The following is a 21,040-nucleotide window of genomic DNA, read 5'->3' on the forward strand; positions in this document are numbered from 1 at the left end:
CCGGCCCGGCAGGTGATAGGCGCAGCCGGCCCAGGGCCGCCGGAGCGCCGCCTCCTCCTCCTCCTCGGCAGCGAGGCGCCCGGGGCGCGGGTGGGCGCCAGCGGGGGAGGCCGTCCGGAACCAGAGCTGCCTCAGCTCCAGAGTGGGGTGGAGAGGATACCTCCCCCCCCCACCCCCAGGCTTCTGTGCCTTTAAAACAGGGAGAAATTCAACCGGCGACGCTTCCCCTGCCAAGAAAAGGGGCACCTGCTGGTTTCCTCTGCTTAAAAAAGCAAGCAGAATCCCCACCACCACACACAAAAAAGCCTTTTCTGATTTCCACCCATCCCAGAAATATAATCTCACCAGGGTAGAGAGGATGCCAGAGTTTTCTTTTTAGTTTAAAGCAGGCAGACATTCAACCAGCAAGGCTTTCTTCTTTATAGCATCAATGGCTGAATCAGTTAAGATCTCTCTCTCTCTCTCTCACACACACACACACACACACACTCACACACATACATACACACAGAGAGAGAAACACACACAGGGTCTCTTATTGGGGAGGGGAGACTCTATTCAGCCACTACTCACCTACAGAGAAAGTGCTTTTTGAAACCTGATTTAACAGAGTGTAAACCTGAGGGCGTGATGTGGTCCATGGGGTCGAGAAACTAAACAACAACAAGAAACTTGAGGGGGAGGAGAAAACCATCCTCTCTGCCCTTCTTAAGTGTCACCCTGGATTCTTCTCTGTCAGGACAGGAGTCAAGAAAGGTAATGACCCATAAAAGTCATCAAAAATGGTCGACTGCCATCCTGTGGTTATATTGGGGGGGGGGATCACCATCTATCCTGCCCCCCCCAACTCAAAACTACATGGGAGCTGCTGGCATTCAATATGAAAGGAAAGCTTTCTGTATGTGCTCAGAGGCAAGGAGAAAACACTGTCTATATGCTCAGAGGCATCTTATTGTTCAACACGAGCCAAAGCTTAGCATGGATTTCTGGAGCTCATCTCTTGAGAATAAAGTCCCGCTTTCCCCCCAACATTTCGGTTGGACTAGAATCTAAGATTGTGTGATTTGAATTTCAAAAAACAAAGAGTACTTTCATCCTTGATGGGACAAATGTAAGATGCCCAAGCCTATTCTATGGAATTGTACCAATTTTTTCCTATTTTTGCAGTAACACTGGTAACTTTTTCCAGTTCAAAGATGTATTATGGACCACTTTGAAAACATTCTGGGAAATGCTAACCATGTGGAACATCTCTTCAAGTTTGCATATGACAGGGATTTGGGTGCCAGTGCTCCTTGAACTGGCTGCTAGTAATAAAATGTGGGGAAACCAGTTAGCGAGTATTATGCATAAACAAATATGTAGAACTGCAACACCACCTCTGGCCAGGGCTGGCTTTCAAACTAGTAGAGAGCAGGACCTCTTCTCACAAGCCACTGGGAGATACAGAAAGTCCTGCTTGTGGTCTCCAGTGCCTTATACACATCATGATTAATAAAGTTAAGGACTAAGCTAAGAGTGCCTAACTCTTTTTCCAGTATCTATCAAAACATTAAGGGAGAGGCTGTAGCTCAGTGGTAGAGAATCTGCTTTGCATACAGGAGGTCCCTGGTTCAGTCCCTGCATTTCCAGCAGGTGATGTGAAAGTCGCTGAGATGCTGGCGAGCTGCTGCCAGCCAGAACAGACAAGACTAACCTTGAAAGAACAATGGTCTGACTATGTAAAGCAGCTTCATCAGTTACAGCGACACGATTCCACTGTATTTTTCCAATGCTAATACAGGGAAGCTCTGAGCTTGGTGGCCCAAGGCTAGCCTGATCTTGTCACATCTTGAAAGCTAAGCAGGGTCAGCTTTGGCCAGTATTTGAATGGAAGGAAGTCCAGGGTAATGACAAACCACCACTGAATGCCTCTTGCCTTGAAAATCCCACCAGGGGTCGCCATAAGTCAGCTGTGACTTGACAACAACAACAACACAGGGAAGATGGTCCTATACTGTTTGGCAGAACTTCAAGTTCAAGACAGCCCAAGTTGGTCCCTTCCACCTTTTTGTTTATATGTTTATTTCCCATGCAGAACATTTACATCCTGCTTTTCTCTCAGGGCAGCTTACACAAGCAACAACATGACTGCAGTAAGAAATAAAAATGGTGACACCAAAATGGACCATGTCACAAAATGGCAGAACACGGAATCACCGTGAACGCGGAATCACAGCGAAAGCCCTCCTTTGCCGCTTTTCAGTATGTTCTGCGAAAGGCTCTCGGAAGAAGGCCTTGGTGCCTGTTTCCACAGACCACTCTGCACATGTGGGCCTTGTTGCCACCACAAGGGCCCCAGCTCCGGCATCTATAGAGCAAACTGCTTGAAGGGAAGGCACAGCAAGGAGAAGGTAATTCAGGGAGTGCAACGGGTGCACTGGAGTCTACCTACATGGACAGAGGTTAAAGAATTCGGAATAATAAGAGAAATTCACCTCAGTATGGAGAACTGAGGTTTTAAAAATAGAGAATGAGCCTGCTCAGCTAATTTTAACACGACACAGAAACGTCTGGCAGCTCAAGTCTTCCAGACTCTTTTTTTCCCCTTGCCACTCTCAAATCATGCAGCATTTTCTTTCCTAGACGTTGGAGCAGATCAGTTCATTAGCCTCAGCTGCATCAAGGTCAATGCCAGACTTGGATTTCTTCCGGGTAAGATTTGCTCCGGATTTCAGATATTTCTCTTTGTTGTGAATGACCTGGATATACTGATCATTGCTGCTGGTTGGCTGGTCACTACTAGAGCCAACAGAAACAGAATCGGACTCAGTTAGGGACGGTTCTGGCTTGTGTTTGGCTTTGGAGGTCTTGGTGTGGTGTTCTGGGTAGTGCTGGTTCAGCTCGATATTTTTCATGTGAATCTTTCTGTGGGGCTGTGGGGGCCTGTCAAATGCTAACCCAAAGCCACCTTCCCAAGACTTGTAGTGCACTTTAGCCAAGGGCTTGCTGGTAAGGATCTGGCCATCTGCGCATTCTCCAATGTAGAACCGGGGTGCTGCTCGGAGATCAGACAGTGAGCGTGGGCGGTGAGACCTGTGTGCCCTGCTTCTCCTTAACTCCTCCTCTTCCTCCTCTTCACTGAAAGGAGGGGAATATGCCCTGTGTGGTGTCCGAACCAGATACCTTCGGACATTTCTTGGATATAGCTCAACAACATCCCCCGACTCATCCATTTGGTAATTCCTTGGCAGCCGCATGGTGGAGCGGAGGAGTTTTTTGCGGGGTTCATGCTCATTGACAATAAAATACCGAGCTGTGTGAGCTCGGCGGCCCACAAAAGCAGGGGCATCTGGATTGACTTGGCGAAGGCTCTTTCGAAACAGAGGTTCTGAATGAACGTCTTCTACACGCTTCTTGAACTTCACAGGGGTATAAGTCTTGGCTTTACAGAGTTCACTTGCACTCCCATGGGCAGAACTGGGGTATCTGGAGAGAGAGGCAGAAAGGCAGAGGGGATTTTGCCTGTGCTAGATTTCAAACTGTCTTCAAAGAGATCACTGCTAATGGTGGACAAGTGTTCCTAGAAAACAGCTTGCCAGCTGGTAACCATCCTCTCTTGCAAACATGTAGCTACACTGTGCATGTTCTGGAATGCAATCTCTGTCCGCATAGGGATCAAAATGATGCCCAATGGGCCAAACTAGGATTCTGTGTAAATAAAGCCTGCATCCGAGATCTCTTTCCTGCCCCTTGGAATTTTTTAAAGTACACAGAGTTTCCTTGGAAGGCAGGTTAATGTGAAAAAGTTCTCCTGAATTGAGAAGGTTTGAAAAACACTGCAGCCCTTTTCACATTACCATTCTAAACCAGATGTTATTAGTTGTTGACCCAATTTCAGATAAAGTGATACAGGGATGAGGGTTTCATACAGCGAATTTTCTTCCATTAATGAGCTGTCTCTGAAGAACTACAGTCATTTCAAACAGTGCTGCTTCCCTCCACCCTTTTTCACCGTGTGACCTTCCTCGGACTTTTTCTTTTAACATTCTAAAAAGGTAAAGGTAAAGGTTCCCTTGCTCGAAAGCCAGTCGAATCCGACTCTAGGGTTGCGGTGCTCATCTCCGTTTCAAAGCCGAAGAGCCAGCGCTGTCCGAAGACAATTCCGTGGTCATGTGGCCGGCACGGAACGCTGTTACCTTCCCACCGAAGTGGTACCTATTTATCTACTTGCAAGTTCTTGCTTTTGAACTGCTAGGTTGGCAGGAGCTGGAACTAGAGATAGGAGCTCACTCCGTCATGCGGCACACTCGGGTCTCGAACTGCTGAACTACCGACCTTCAGCACTATAGTGGCACTACTAAGATACATTGACTCAGTGGGGTCAATGCATCTCAATGGTGCCACTATAGTGAATGTTATATTGGTTTAGCGCTATAACTCTCAACTTAGAATGTTAAAAAAGCTGCACGTGGTGAAAAAGGGTGTGGGGGGGAAGTGGCATTGTAGGAAGTGCTATGGACATTTTAAACAACACACTACAGTGATTCAAAAGGACAACAAGGGGGGTGAAAATGGACAAAAGCAGTTTCCCTCAAAAGCGGCTCAACCACGCTTTGTTAACTGGAGGCAAGCAGGTTTTTATGATCCAGTAAATAAATTCCACTAGCAGCTGGTTACTAAAATGGGTCTGTCTGAAATGACAGGGAAAAAATGCATTAGCAACCCATTACTAAAATGGAATACAAAGGCAGTTTGAAAAAGGTCTGCTTGCACCTGGTTTGAGATAAGCCCTCTTTTAAGAGCTCCTCCACATTCTCATTTGCATTGCTTGTGTGTCCCTATTGATTTCGGTTTTGGCTTCTTTTCTTCATGTGTTTGGCTCCCTCTAGTGGTTGATTCGATATTACATCACATATTACATTTGATATTACATCCAGCATAAAAACTTGCAGTTTAAATCTTCAGGGAGACATGAGGTACATATTGCAATGTAATATCAAATTGACTACTAGAGAGAGCAAAACACGTGTGGAAAAGAAAAAAAATCCCTGAAGCAATAACAGCACACAAGCAATTAAAATGAGAAAGTGCAAGAGCCCTAACATGATGCATGCAATCTGATTCTGTGCCATTTTACTTGGAATAAAGTCTAACTTAATTCAATGGGAGTTATTATGCAAATAGTTTGTAGGGCATGGGCAGCTTTAGGCCACTTCTGCTCATGAGGCTTAAATTCCCCCCTCCACCCCCCCCAGCTCCTCTGTTTGCAACGTGAGCATCCATCTGCATTGGCTAGAGTGTTAATTAAAGTTAAAAGTCTTCTGCTTTCTCTTCTGTATTAACAATATTTATACATACATATGAACAACTTCAAGGAGGTGTTCAGACACACTTTTAATGCTGTATAGTAAAGAATGGCCCACTTCAGCTTTCTAGCAAGTAGGAAAGATATGGCTGGCTGTACCTCACTTTGATTAATAGAATTGCAATGCACATTGGATCTAAAGGGATGATTCATATATGCTTTGTACACCTCTTGATAACTCACAGACTGACAACTCCTGAACATTAGGACAGACTCTATCGTAAAGCACTGAATCATGAGTGATATGACACAATAGAAAAGCATCATCTGTGGCATTTTCTCATTCCCTCATGCATGAATACAACAGCTAAACCCTTTTGGGTAAATCCATTTCCTTTCAGGAAAGGAGACCTTACCTGTTGGCAATGGGCTCCGTTCTGGGCTTCTGTATACTAGGAAAAGAAGGTGCCGGTGTGATGGGTGCTGGAGCAGGGGGTGCTGGAGCAGGGAGTGCCGGAGCAGGGGGTGCTGGAGCTAGCGAGGCAGCCTTTGCCGGGGTTGGATTGATTGGCTTGGTCACGTCGAGCTGGGGAACAGACTGGGAGACCGTCTGTATTTGGCTGCCCTTGGGGGATTCAAAAGTCAACACACTGCCATTCTTCCTCGGTGTTGAGGACCAAGCAGAAGACTCCTGACTGATGATGTCACTCTCCTGCTCTGGCCTTTTGCTGATTCCTTCTAAATTCTGGATTCGGACTAAAAACAAAACCATCATTCCTTGTTTCAGTCATCAACTAGAACAGTTAATTTCAAGGTGTGCTCTAGCAAGTCTGGGAAAGATTATCAGAGTTTTTAGAGGACCTTCCTTGAAGGACTGCTTCCTCTCCCACTACTGATCTCTCTGTGTAATCTGCAGCCCGTGTCTAGGATGGGCACTCAAAATAGCAGAGGTCTTGCAAAAGGAGGCCCTACAGAAAGGTAATTCCATAAGTAATATCTGTGCCATCAAGTCAGAAGGGTGGGACATTAGCTGAAAGACCTTGGATGCTTTCAAACTAAAAACTTGTTCCAACAGAGACAGACCGAGTTTGTTCATTAGGGGTTCCAAAATGTGCTGAGCATATGAGCACTTCTGGAGCTCTGAGAAAGGGGAGTGGGTGCCACCACAAACTGGCTGCCACAAGAAGCCAATCTCATAGTGTCTCTCAGAAGGTCTGTGGTCACCTGTGGGGTCTTGCACTGTGAACCTCCTTGCAAATCCTCTGCTAGTATCTTTGCTGAGTGCAGAGGGGAGGGATTTCAATTGTGACCTCTGAAGCAGTTGGGAGGACTAAAGAATTAGAATTTGCCTCTAATTAGAATTAGAATTTGCCTCTGGTGTGCCTGAACAGTTCCACATGATACAAGAGAGTTTGCCTGTCCACTGTTCAGCACACCAGAGGCAAACTCTTCAGGGGGCTCTGATTGAGCCCTTGGGGTGGTGCTCTGGGGTTTGGATCCAGAGGTGCTGTTTCCTAGTCCAGCCTGTGCCCATGGCTGCTGGGTACATAGGCACTCCACAGCTTACCCTTACCCTTTTTACATCTCCCCATTAGAATTTGCCTCTGGTGTGCCTGAACAGTTCCACATGATACAAGAGAGTTTGCCTGTCCACTGTTCAGCACACCAGAGGCAAACTCTTTTGTATCATGTGGAACAACAGTGAGGCCTAATGAGCATGCACTTGAGAACACATCCCAGAAATCTTTGTAACAAACAACAGAGGTTCCTCAGGAGATGTGTCAATGATAGTAAGGCCCTCCTGAAGTTAAAATTCTTGAAAACCCATCAAATCCATAGAACTGTGATGCACTGTACAGAGCTTAGACAGATGCTTAACTCTCCCACTGAAGTCTGAAATGCTTAACTTTGGTCAGATCATGCCAACTGCAGTAGAAACCAATGAATTATTATTATGACTTGTGAAAAAGAGATTCAGAGCCTCCAAAGAATACACAATCGAATGCTTTCAGTGATAGGCAGATATCCCGGCCTTGTCTCTTACCTGTTGCCATTTGGACCACTTTTTTCTTGTCTTCTGTTCTTTCCTAGAACACAAGACAAAGTTTAATTTGCTAAAAGCATGTGGTTAATTAACTGCTGCTGCTTTGTTTTAAAGAAACAAACAGGAAATAAAAATATGGGTCTATGGTGCATCTTTCAACTCCTTCTGTTCCTCCCTTCTCTGGTGGTTTAGATACTTAATTAAGCCAAGCCCATTATAAAAAGCTGCTAAAGAAATATGCAGAAAGATTGTTAGATCAGTACTTACAGCCTGGATCTGCATCCTCAGTTGATTGTTAGTGAATTTTAGTGACCTTGCAATACTCTGGAGGTAATAAATTAGCATACTGGAAGAGAGAAGAAGACAATCTCACAGTCTCTGGACATCATTAAGGTTCCCTCAGGAGTGGAATGATCACTGTAACTATTTATCCCCATCACCTCCCCTTGAACTGAAATGGCATCTGTGTGTTCCCTGTCTGTTTCTTGGAACTAACCCTGCAAAACTGCTGAAATTTATCAGGAGTGGACCTGATGGATACTTTGGATAGGAGACTGCAAGGAATCCCATGTACAAGTCCAAGAAAAAAACAATTTCAAGTAGTCAGCAATCATAACCCTATGTCCCCTTAATGTGAACAGGGTTTCTATACACATTACAGTTCTGTTTCTGTACCCTGGGCATACTATGATGTGGCCAAAGTTGTTACAGTGATGAGTTTCCCATTCACTTCAATGGAGAGCTCTGAGCTGTGAGTACACTCCTTGCATCAAACTTCCTGCTCAGCTGAGGGTGCAAATACATGGAGAAGCCTTTGCTGAACAAGGAAGCTCTCAGTTTCCATTAGGAGGAGAAGGAGGAAGCTCCGGTTGATGGCGGCGCGCTAGCAGACTCACCTCCCGGACCTCCCGGGGGTAAAGCTGCGCTCCAGCCGAAGGAGGGGGTGCACAGGCTCGTTAACCCCCCCAGAGACCCGGCGAAGGGACCCTGGCCATGGAACATAAGAGGTTGCCTCTTCGATGGCGGAATGCCAGAGAATTGAGGCGCCTCTTCATTCCGACGGTTCTCCATGCTGAGAGACCAAATGGACTTAAGTGACGCCGACCGGGGCAAGCGCAGGAGATCGAGCGTCAGAAATGAAGCCGAAAACGAGGTCAGAAGACCAATTATGAACGTGAGTCAGTTTTAAAGCATTTGTAAAGGGAAAAGATAGCTCCCCACCCCACCCCACTGAACGGGGAAAAGGCGAGCGGGGGAGGGACGCCTCCCATGCGCATGAACATTTGAGCGTTTGAGGGGGGGGAGCGGAAGAAAATGCAAAAGAAACTATCTAGAAGTACTTACCAAAGCGAGTTTAAGCGTTCAAGCGCACATTCAGAGACTTTTTTAAAAATTGTGAAAGTAAACAAATGATAAAGATGGTGGGGAAGAAGGACAAAGAAAAACTTTTGAAACCGAAAGGGACTGAGAGCCCGAAACCGGAAGTTACCAGTGAGTTGGCTAAGACCATAGCAGAATCCATGTGCCCCTGCTGGAACAGCTGGATAACTTCAAGGAACAAATGTCAACAATGACTCAATGTATCACCTCTCAGCAAAATCAGATAAATGAGACATTGTAAATGATGAAACAAAATACTGAGAAGTTGAATGAAGTGGATGCAACGACCCAAAAGGTGAAGAAAAAAGTGCAAAAGCTGGAAAGAAAACAAAGTTCCACGGAAGATCAGCTGCTGCAATTACAAATGGAAAAGGCTAATATGATTCTTCGCTTCCAGGGCATGCCAGAGAATAAAGGGAGAGAATCTTAAAGAAGTGATGAGTGAATTACTAGCCCCAGTGACAGAGATGAAGGCGGAATCACTGCTAAGTGACATGGATGTGGTCTATAGATCATATTCAGGCTATATAAAGAAAAATAATCTGCCTGGGGACATTGTCATAAGATTCTCAAAGAGGCATGTGAGGGACGCAATCCTGAAAGCAGTTTCTGGAATATCCCTGAAAGTGGGAGAGAATGCCATCAGAGTTTTAAAAGACATTCCATTTGAAATAAGACAATGGAGAAAGAAGTACAAAGATCTTGTGCTTTTTCTTCAGACAAATTCAATTGGATATAAATGGCTAATTCCAGAAGGCATCACCTTCAAAATTAAGGATAAAAAAGAAAAGATTGACTCTGTTCTGAAAGCTCGGGAATTTCTAAGGGTCCAGTTGGGAAGGCCAGAGAATGGAAAAAAAGAAGAGGACAGCAAGTCTAGTGGTGAGCTGGACTCGGGTTCTTCCGGAGAGGACTCTCTGGCAGAGCAAGGGGCCGCAGCCCCAAAAAGTCCTTACAAGTTGTGGAAGAGACGGGGAAAGGAGAAGGGAAGGCTGAAGGACTCTGATTTGTGCCTTTGAGAACTTTGAAATGGTATGATTGGGGGTACTGTTCTTAGACAGTTAAGTTCAAGATTTAAAGAAAAGGGTAAAAAAAATTATAAATGTTTGACTCAGTTTATAATGACATAAAAGAAGGGAAGACTTGATGTAATTAAGCTATTGATGATCTCCTCTCTTGGGTTTTTAGGTAGTAGTGGGTTTCTTTACTTTATCCTGTAAATGTAGTCCCCCTCCCTTTTAGTTTTGTAGTTTTATAAAAAATAAAAAAAATCCCCTCCAGGGGCTCAAAAAAAAAAAAAAGGAGAAGGAGGAAGAAGAGGAAAAAGAAGAGGAGGAGGAGATTGGATTTCTACCCTGTCCTTCACTTGGAGTCTCAGACTGCCTGAAGACCAAGCCCTTTGAGGAAAGGCTGAGGGATTTGGGAATGTTTAGTCTGGAGAAGGGGGGTTGAGGGAGAACATGATTGCTCTCTTTAAGTATCTGAAGGGCTGTCAGAGGAGGGCAAAGAGCTGTTCCTGTTGGCAGCAGAGGATAGGACTTGCAATAATATGTTTAAATTAAGGGTGGGGAAGTACAGTCAAAGTTGTGCAACAGTGGAATTGGCTGCCTAGGGAGGTGGGTGAGCTCCCCCTCACTGGAAGTCTTGAAGCAGCAGCTGGACGAACACTGGTCAGGGATGCTCTAGGCTGATCCTGCATTGAGCTGGAGGCTGGACTAGATGGCCTGTATCTGAAGGGCTGTATGGCCCCTTCCAACGCTGTGATTCTATGAGTCTATGATTCTACAATCTCCTTCCCTTCCTCTCCCTACAACAGACACCCAATGAGGTAGGTGGGGCTGAGAGAGCTCTGAGAAAACTGTGACTGACCCAAAGTCACCCAGCGGCTGCGTGTGGAGGAGTGGGGAACCAAACCCCGTTCTCCAGATGAGAGTCTGCTGCTCTTAACCACTACACCAAACTGGCTCTCAACCAGGCCCCAAATACAGGCACACATATGGAAAGTGGAGGCCTCTCAGTCCCATCCTGATCGCTGTCTGGATGTCACTGAAAGGGCCAAGCTGCAAGTGACGCAAAAGGGCCATTCCCGAGTTCAGAATGCTGCACAGGAAAGGAGCCACTTTTAGTAATGTTTTTTCACCATGAGGAGGTCCAGTCAGTTGGCTTCAGATGGCTGCTCCTCTGTGAGTCTAAAAATAAGTTCTAGTCATAAACGGATTTTTAAATTCTGTTCTTATTATACTACCCTTTCATTACCGATTAAAGAAAGAAGCCCTGCATTTGGACTTAACATGAGGCTGACCCTGAGGAGTTTCACTGAGACTTAACATGCACAGAAGTATGCAAACAGGGGTAGCTTAAGATTTGTCTGCATCAGGAGAAGGAAGGGGCCGTGGCTCAGTGAAAGAGCATCTGCTTGGCATGCAGAAGCTCCCTGGTTCAATCCCTGGTATCTCCAGTTAAACGGACCAGGCAGTAGGTGGTGTGAAAGACCTCAGCCTGAGGCCCTGGAGTAGGGTTGCCATTGCCCCAACAGGGGGTGGGGTTTACCTGCTTTTGGGGGCACCAGGGAATCATTGGGGTGCCACACTGGGGATCACTGATCTGCATAGTAATTCCACGGGTAGCTTTTTCCTAGGACCATACTAATTCACTGTGCATGTGTGTGTAAAATCTCCCAGTATGCAACGATAGTGTCAGAGAGAAAGCATCTAACCTATCCTTTCCTCTGACATGACAATTGTCCACATGCAGGGGGTTTCTGATGTGCAGGAGCATCTGAACATGCACTTTCCCCCTCTATATATCTTACAATTCCAAGGAGGACTGCGCAACATGATTCTTCCCCTTACAAAGATAGTCTCTCTCAGAGCAAGGGCAACTCTTATCAACTTACAACAGAAGCAGTAAAGCAGGTAGGACCACAACGGGGCTGCTCATGTACGTCATCACGTTCTTGAACCAGACGGGGAAGTCATCTTGAATAGTTTTCGACACAATATCATAGATTTTTTCTTGCCCACTAAGATGGAGAAAGATTTCCTTGTTCTCTAAGAAAATTCCCAGCATCTCAAAAATACATGAAAGTCATTTTCTGAAAAACAGCCAGATCTATGGCCAGATATACTAGAGTATTTTGGGTGGGATGGGCATAATCACAGTTCAGTGCAGGGAGGGGCTGTTGCTCAGTGCAAGAGCATCTGCTTGGCATGTAGAAGGTCCCAGGTTCAATTCCTGACATCATCAGTTGAAAGGACCAGGCAGTAGGTGATATGAAAAACCTCCACCTGAGACCCTGGAGAACCAACTGTCAGTGTGAGCAGGCCCTACTGACCTTGATAGAACAAGAATCATTCAATGGAAGTCAGCTTCATATGGGGGGGCCTCAGTGGTAGATTATCTGCTTAGCATGCGGAAGTTCCCAGGTTCAATCCCAGGCGATGTGAAAGACTTCTGCCTGAGAGCCTAGAGAGCTGCTGCCAGTCTGAGTAGACAATAGTGACCGTGATGGATCGATGGTCTGATTCAGTGTGAGGCAGCTTCATGTGCATTCAGTGCAATGCAGCAGAACCCTAACATGCATGAAAGTATTCTGATATGGTCAGAATTATTTATTTTATTAACAATGTTTAGGCTCAAGGGTCATTTCCTGCAGGAGCGCACAAGAGTGGAGCTCCAGCAGTAAAGAGCCCAGGGGGCAGGCACATGCAACAAGCCCCACCCCCCTGCTCCCAGCAGCCCTCAGTCAGAGCAAGAAGCAGCTGGGTAAGTTGCAGAGCCCCTCCCCCCGGCCCCTCAGTCCAAAACAGTCCAGTGACACCTTTAAGACCACTACGGACTACCCACCTGAAACTTATATTTTATTTTAAAATAATATATATTTTAAAAGAAGCAAAAAAGAAGTAACAACACCATCAACTCACCTGAATGGACCACAGCTGAGAGACGGCTTGTATCTGGCAATAGCAAATATGGTGGGCAACATGCACAAAAACAGCATGAACAGCAGCATCGCTAAGTAGAAGTTATTAGATCTACAAGAGAAAAGAGTGTTAGCACAAGAGTACCATGTGTGGCTGGACTCCTGTGTTTCTTGCTTGTGTTGCTAGACTTCCCATGGAATTCTAGCTTTTTTTCTCCAGTGCCTTTCCCCCACCAAATGGTCCCCCAAAGTCATCCATTTTTTGTATTCCATAATTTTGTTACATATATGTGAGAAACATATCACAATTCAGCATCTTACAAACCTGGGGGAGCACTCAGGTTCACAAAGGGGGAAGGGGAAACAGTGTTGCTTAACTGATGATTATCGAGGTGTCTTCTGTGCAGGCACACACTGGGACTGCACTTGCACAAGCCAGCCACCAGAAGTTCTCTTCCAGCTACTCTGGTACTTCTTTAATGCTCCAAGGGGAGCCCCTCCCCGCAGAGCTCACTAGAGGTCACCCAAAATACTCTTCCTGCCTAATGGTCACATGCTCTGCAGGGAGGAGCCCCTACTTTTCTTCAGTCCTCCTGAGCCTCCACAAGTGTCATGAATGTAAACTGCATCCTATGAACTTACAGTGGAGTAGGAGGGAGAGAATGTGTGCCTGCACAGAAGACACCTTGATGAACAACAGTTACAGGCAAGTGCAACACTGTTTTCATCTTTAGTCTTCTGTGCAGTCCCACATTGGGAGACTACAGAGCTCCTTACCTTGGAGGCGGGGCAAGTTTCAGTTGAACAAGAAGTGCAGCACAGCTCTGCCAACTGCTAAATCCCTTCTCACACTCACGTCCAGAAAGTAGTGCTTGACGAAGTAGTCCGATGACGACAACGTTACTGCTCAGCAGATGTTCTCTTCAGAATGCTGCCAATGCTACCTGCGCCCGTGTAGAATGAGCCTGAAGCTCCAGAGGACACGGCAGACTGGCCTGCTTGTACCCCAACCGAATATCCAAGACTATCCATTTAGAAATGGTCTGTGCTGAGGCTGGCCTCCCTCTTGAGCTACTGGAGTGGGGACTGCTGGAAGCCTTTTGTTCTGTCTATGTAAAATAATAAAGACCTCTTCACATCTAAGGAATGTAGTGTTTTTTCGACCTCCAAGGTAGAGGATGGAAAAAATACTGGAAGGACAATGTCCTGAACAAAGTGGAAACTAGAGATCAACTTAGGTAAAAAACATAAACTGGGTCTCAGAAGTACATGGCTAATCTGGAACATAACTAATCTGGATGGTCAACTGTCAAGGCTGCCCACTTTCCCCCTCTGATGTGATTGCTACCAAAACATGACCTTGAAAGACAACAGTTGCAAGCTACAAGAACTTAGCCATTTGAATGAGGCTAACATGAGTTGGGAGAGAACCACTGACAAGGACCACTACGGCATGATAGGTGGCCATGGAGAAAACAAATTAAACAACCCTTTTAAAAAAAAAACCCTCTTTGATGCTGGATGAGAAATCAGCATCCTGTCCTGGTACTTGGCATGGGAAAGTGCAGTAATGAGCCAGTCATCTAATGATGGGTAAACAGAACAACCTTTAGACCTTAAGTGTGCTACTACAACAGCAAAACATTTAGAAAATGCCCATGGGGCAGTCGCCAGCCCAAAGGAAGGGGCCATGTACTGGTAAGAAATATGATTATATGTAAAGCACAGGCACCTGCAATAAAAGGGGTGGATAGCTATATGGAAATAAGGTAAAGTACACAAAACCAGCAGCTTACTGTTAACAGTTGCAGGACCAACTCTAAAGACAACATTTTGAACTTTCTAACAGATCTCTCAGATCCAGGACTGGCTTAAGGCCTCCATCTTTCTTGGGTACCCGGAAGAAATTTATTTATTTCATTATATTATACCCCACCCTCCCTGCAAGCGGGCTCAGGGCGGCTTACAACAAGGCACAAAGTACATACAGTATAAAATAGGTAAAACAGTTAAAATTCAGTACAATCAGGATACAAGAATAGAAAGATCCAAACATCTTCCATACCAGAAGGGGGGGGGGAGGGCCAGGGCCGAAGATAGATGTTACTCAGCCCTCCGGCGGTATCACTCTATAGTGGAGTGGTGGTGGTAATGGCAGTGGCGGATCCTACTCGAAAGCCTGGCAGAAGAGCTCCGTCTTACAGGCCCTGCAAAAGGTCCCGCAGGGCCTTGATCTCCTCCGGGAGCTCATTCCACCAGACAGGTGTTCATGGCGGGGAGACTTCCCTCTGTTCCGTCAGAACCAAAGATGGTTTTGGCTGGAACTGAAGAGTTAATGGATTCCAGGAACTGGAATGATGCTTCTCCTTATGTTTGGATTTGGAACAGGATTTCTTTGGTGGGGGCTCCAATGTGCAGTATTCAGCTGAGCAGGCAGGTGATTGGACCCGATGCTTTGGTTCTGTCCCTGGAACCAATGGAACTGAGATGCTCAAAGGTGGGCTCACAAGTTGGTGGGTTCTAACTGGGGACTTCGAAGGCAAGGATTGACTGTGCTCTGCCAGGCTATTAAAGCAAGAGAGCGCTCTCTCCCATAAGCTTGCCTTTAGTGCCCTCCTCAATCTGAGCAGGCTTTTAAGGTAAATTGGAGGCAAATACTGCACATGGCTGTATTATGGGCCTTGCTTAAGCAGAAAAGTCAGAGAAGGTGTTCATCCAAACCAGTCACATTTGTACACTGGGTACATTTTTTAAACAAAGCCTTCTGTGACATTTCCCAAAGAGGGGAGTGTTGTGTCCTGGGAACCGCCACCTAGTGGTGGCCAGGCGTGCAGAGCTTGATTCCTAAAGAACAATAGAAGCTAGGCTCCTAAGGTCCAATAGGGGAACCAATAGAAACTTTGGCGGGAGATTCAAACCCCCCCCCCAATGGGATCCAGGGGAGTTCCCTTGGATATGTATATAGTTGGCCACTTGGCCGTTTGTCTTTGTAGTGTGAAGTACTGAGTAAACGCGTGTTCCTTATGTCGCTGTCCGAGTTGTGATGTATCGAACTGAGTACTTTTCAGTGGTGATGAGGATGGGATTCTGACGACCGAGCCTGACTCCTACCAGAGTCATGACCAACGTCCATCATGACCAGTATGAGCTACCCTGAGTCCACAGCCAGCGCAGCATCGAGCACTGAGCCTGAGGAGGAAGAGTCCGCGCCCCGCACGTTACCGAGAAGCACCGCGCAGCAGCTTGCACCTTCCACCCGAAATCACTCCCCGCAACATGCTAGAATAATGGCCGCAACCCACCGAAGTTTGAACAAGTTCGACGTTTCATGGCCCGAGCTGTGGGACTCACAGACGGACCAGCTGGCCTGCTACCTCACGCTAAATGGCTTCACAGACACCGGTAACCAGAGGGCCCTGCTCATCAGCTCAAGTGGCACGGATACTATTCGACTCGCCAAGAGCCTACTGGCGCCTTGATCAATCCTGGAATGCGAGTTCGAGGAGATCCTAGAGGCCCTCAATGCCTATTTCAGCCCGACACCGACCTTCCTGGCCAGAAGGATGGAATTCCAGGCCCCCGGGGGATCGGCCACAGCTTACATGACCGCGCTGCGCCAGCTCGCTATCGACTGCGCCTTCCCCACGGTGGTGGACAACCTCCTAACACAGTTTGTGTGGGGCCTGAGCGATACCAAGCTGCGACGGAAGATGATCGGAAATCACACGCTGAAATTGGAGGAGGCCCTGCAGCTCGCCACTGCTCACGAGGCCTCTCACAAGGATCAGTCCGCTGCGACAGCCCACTTCGCAGGGGCCCAGTCGAGTCCAGAGAACTCAGACAAAGAAGGAGTTCGGTCCGTCCGGCCACAACAACACTGCCGCAGGTCTGCTGCTAGCTGGCCCTCAGGAAAGAGCCCCAGCAATGCCACGTGCGCCAGCTGCGGAGACAACCATGAGAGAAAGGCCTGCAGGTTCCAGGATGCCAAGTGCCACACATGCGGCAAGCAGGGGCACATCGCCCATGTCTGCCGGTCGAAGGGCACCGGCAACCGTACCAAACAGCCACCTTGCCATCAGGATTATATGTCCCATGAGATCGTGGATGGCAGCGACCTCTACCACTTGACGGAGAAGCCCCTTCAGGTACTGCAGATTCCAGGGTCCTCTCCCTCCCCAAGGTTCCAGGTCGAAGTCCAGATCCAGAGGGCCCCATGCTCGATGGAAGTAGACTCGGGGTCAGCGGCGTCCATCATATCGGTGGACACAATAAAGAGACTGTGTCCTAATGCCCTGCCTGCGACCTGCGTCCCTGAACTTGTGTCAGACCCCACAGCAGGCAATGAAGTACACACTTGCAGGAAGGTTTTACTTTATTGAAGCCATGAAGTACTTAGAACAGATTCTCTGTTCAGAATAACGAAATGAGCGGTTGACAGAAAGGTTAAAGCAAGTTCATAATTACACTAGCCAATAGATATGATTCCCATGCCCGCTTAGAAGGTGCCCCACGCGCCGAAACCCTGAGAAGCAACGGTTCTATGCAGTTAAACAATTAGACTATTCCCACACTACATATTCATTACAGACTAAGCAAAAGTCTCTTGCCGCACACCACCTGTGGCCTTGGGTTGATAACGTTCCATCAAAGCAAGACTAGCATACATAGAAAGGAATGCAGTGGAGGAGAAGATGAGCGCATGGGGGTGAGGGTGGACATGCGCACAGGAGCAGATTACCGTTACCATGGCAATAGGGGAAGCTTTGACAACAGGGGTTTTTAGGCATGTCTGGGACATACCAAAGACACATTGGCAGCTTGCTGACATACTGCCCCCTCAAAAACACATTTACCACTCTTCTCCCGGTCAGGGTGGGAGACCTCCCGGTTTCCCCGGGAACTCCCGGTGAAAGTTCTTGAGCATGTTAGGGGCCCAAATATCCCCTACTTCCACCCACTCGAGGTGCTGTGGTCCAAAGTCTTTCCATTCGATCAAATAAGACAATTTGCCACGTTTCAACTTAGAGTCCAGGATTCTTGAGATCTCGAAATGGGTTTCTCCATCCACCAAAATAGGAGGAGGAGGGGGATGGTCCTCCCGCCACTGGCAAGACCCATTGTCCTTTTTCAGAAGGCTGAAATGAAACACAGAATGCAATGACTTCAAGTTCTTAGGCAGTTCAACATCTGCAGCCACCCCATTTATGACTTTGCGCACTTTGAAAGGTCCAATGTATTTCCAGCCCAGCTTATGACTTGGACGTAGCAGTTTAATGTTTTTTGTAGACACATAGACAAAGTCCCCAGGCCGTAGAGCCCAACCCTCCACCCTTCCCCTATCGGCCTGTTTCTTGTAGGCAGCTTTGGCCACCTCTAGAGTTTTAGCCAGCAAGGGCCAAGCCTCCTGCAGCGCTTTGCACCACAATCCTGCCTCCCCCGTGCCCAAGTCTTGGTTCCCCTCTAGGAAAGGCATAGGAGGACTGTCATAGCCATAGATGGCTTTGAAGGGAGACATCCCAATGGAGGTGTGACAGGTGTTATTATAACAGTACTCAGCCAACGGCAACAAGTCACACCAATCGTCTTGTTGGTAGTTAGTAAAACAACGGAGGTATTGTTCCAAAGTCTGGTTGACTCTCTCCATCTGACCATCGGTTTCCGGGTGATAGGCGCTACTCAAACCCCTCTCCACCCCCATAATATTCATCAGTTCCTTCCAAAACCTGGAAACAAATTGGGTTCCCCTATCGGAGACCACCTTGATCGGCAACATGTGGAGTCGCACAATGTTAGAGAAAAACGCTCTGGCCAGAGCCTTAGCCGTCGGCAACGCCGGGAACGGGATGAAGTGTGCTTGTTTAGAGAACATATCAACAACCACCCAAATAACAGTTTTATTCTTGCTAGGCGGCAGGTCAGTGATGAAATCTATGGAGATTACTTCCCAGGGCGATTCGGGGTGGGGAGAGGTTTTAAGAGACCAGGTGGTTCCCCTCCCCCGGGGTTTACTCATTGCGCATATTTGGCATGTTTGCACAAATGCTGAGAGATCTTTGCACCAGAATTGCCATTGCAACAATTGCAAGGACTTCATGAAACCAGAATGCCCTGCAAGTTTCGACCCGTGTACAGAGAGCATCACGTCCTTCCCAAGGGCAGCCGGCACATACAGCTTACCGTCTTTGTACCAGCAGCCGTTATCCCCTTGTTGACAATCCTCCACCCCTCCCAACCATGATTTTTCTCCCTCCATAAAGTTTATTTTCCCCTCCTCCCACAGGATGTATGGGTCGTGGCTATGTAACCAGGAAGCTCCCAGCACCAGTGAGAACCATGCTGTTGGGGTGAGAACGAATGATCGATGTTCCCAATGTTCCCCAGTCCCCATTCTCAATGGCATAGTTTCATATGAACACGGGTCCTTCATGGGGGACCTATCCATCTGGGTGAAGATCAGCGGGTCTTTCAGCCGCTTCACCCCAGCCTCCAACCCCGCCACTACTGACGGGCTAATCGAGTCTCTCCCACACCCAGAGTCAATTAGCGCTTTTACACGCACATGGGTGCCCCGGGTTTGATTCATTAGGGACACAGTCACAAAGAAAAGGGAGGGGGTTTGCTCACCACTTTCGGCGCCTCCATGGGAGGGTCCTGCCATTGCGCGCCCTCTACGGCAGGACCTGCTCGTTTCCCGCCAGCCCTTGTTCGTCTTCGCTGGAGTCTCCTTCATCTTCCTCAGGTGAGGCTTGGAGGGCTTTCGCAAACTTGGGCTTTGCAGTCGCTTTCCTCCCTGGGGTTGGTGCCCGGTTCTTGGTCGCCTCCGGCTTCTCCCGCTGGGTCTTCTGGCCACAATCCGCAGCTAAGTGGCCCCGTTCCCCACACTTCAGGCACAGCCCTTGCTGCATTCGTTGCCTTCGGGTGGCGTCGGCTTGGCGCACCTGCTTGGGCTTCGGAGGAGGGTTAGTAGACGCTTTCCCTCCCCCCACGGCTAAATCCAGGCGGAGGGTTTGCAGGCGATTTTCCGCACTCTCTGCTTCCTGGATCCCCGCTAGTAGGGATACCGGATCTACCTATCTCAGCACCGTCTCACGGATCTCCGGATTCAGGCCCACCCGGAACATTTCAGCGAGGATGTGTTCTGGCCAGTTCTGTAGTTTAGCAGCATGGAGCTTGAATTCAGCAGCGTACTCTCTAACCGTCTTTCTCCCTTGTTTCAGCGTGCGCAAGAACGCTCGTGCCCTTGGGCCTGCGTTCACATCTTCGAACTGGGTTCGGAGGGCCCACATGAAGGCATGCATGTCCCTAAGCTCGGGGCCTCCCAAATTGTGCAAGCTCACATACCAGGTGGCCGGTGCTCCCTGCAGTCTTGCGGCAACCACATCGATTTGGCTGCTGTCATCAGGGAACAGGTGCCCCGACCGGTCGAGGAATTTTCTGACCTTTACCACAAAGTAGGCCAGCTTGTCTGGGTTCCCATCGAACGTAGCCTCGATTAGGTCCTTGGGTCGTTGGTTCATCAGGAGCCTCAGCTCCTGGTCGGGTATGGCCGTGGCCGGGGTGCAGGTCGCGGCACTTGTCCATCTGGGATTCCCAGAAGGAGTTTGCTCTCCCCACGCTAAAGGCTGCCAGTCGGGGGGTCTCTGGCCGCCTTCTCCCACCTCATCTGGTTGTTGCAAGTGCTCCCACATTTCCTCAAAGGTTCGCATGACCATGTCGGGTAACGCGGTCATCATCTCTTCCACGGTTTGTTGGAGTTGCCGGATGTTGCGGTCTGTGGCCTCGATTCTACCCATCACCCTCTCTTCCAGGGGATTTTGGGTCTCCTTGCTCCGTTTCCGATCTGTCACCCATGAAAGGACTGACGGCTCATCGAAGTCGACTCCCAGGGCTTCCAAGCCCGAGTCTCCCCATCCTTTATCATAAAGGCTCTCACGTAAGCCAGCTCCCAGATGAGAGTAGGTTTCCTTAGTAGTCGCAGCATCAAACTGGCTCCAGCTCTGGTGGTCGCTGCGGTACGGGGCTCCATGCGGCATCAAGAACGCTTGACCTGTTCCGGCGGCATGGCGCGGCGACGGGCGGGGTGCGGGTCGCTCCCGACGCCCGACTCCTTTTCGCATTTTTCGGGGCCTCCCGGAGCCCGGGAGAGCCCTAACAGCTCCCTGTTGTGGTGAGCTGGAGCAAGGGGTTTTTGTTGCGCCCCCCCATGATTGGCGACGTGGGGGGGTGTCCGCTTCCCCCCCCGACGTGGGCGCAGATAGCGAGAGAGAACATGGCTTCCATGCTCTCTACAGCTGCAGCCTTCCGTTTGTTTTTATTTTTATTTCAATACAAAATGGATATACAGCAACGAAAAATTAACTCCAAATACATGCACCTTTAAGATGAAAGTAACCCCGAACTGTTTGGC

General features: G+C 48.1%; 1 protein-coding gene across 1 annotated transcript in view; it reads right to left on the bottom strand.

Annotated features, from left to right (window-relative positions):
• Window positions 1-2,621: 2,621 nt before the first annotated feature.
• Window positions 2,622-21,040, bottom strand: part of TMC3 (transmembrane channel like 3) — a 103,023-nt gene continuing 84,604 nt past the window's right edge. The window contains exons 21-26 of the mRNA XM_015405392.1: window positions 12,635-12,745; window positions 11,608-11,733; window positions 7,599-7,677; window positions 7,332-7,374; window positions 5,704-6,043; window positions 2,622-3,468 (exon numbers count right to left, since the gene is read on the bottom strand). Coding sequence (XP_015260878.1) covers window positions 2,622-3,468; window positions 5,704-6,043; window positions 7,332-7,374; window positions 7,599-7,677; window positions 11,608-11,733; window positions 12,635-12,745 — 1,546 coding nt within the window. The remainder of the gene's footprint in view (window positions 3,469-5,703; window positions 6,044-7,331; window positions 7,375-7,598; window positions 7,678-11,607; window positions 11,734-12,634; window positions 12,746-21,040) is intronic.

The sequence above is a fragment of the Gekko japonicus genome, unplaced genomic scaffold (genome assembly GCF_001447785.1).
Source record: "Gekko japonicus isolate JY-2015 unplaced genomic scaffold, Gekko_japonicus_V1.1 scaffold1339, whole genome shotgun sequence".
Lineage (NCBI taxonomy): Eukaryota > Metazoa > Chordata > Lepidosauria > Squamata > Gekkonidae > Gekko > Gekko japonicus.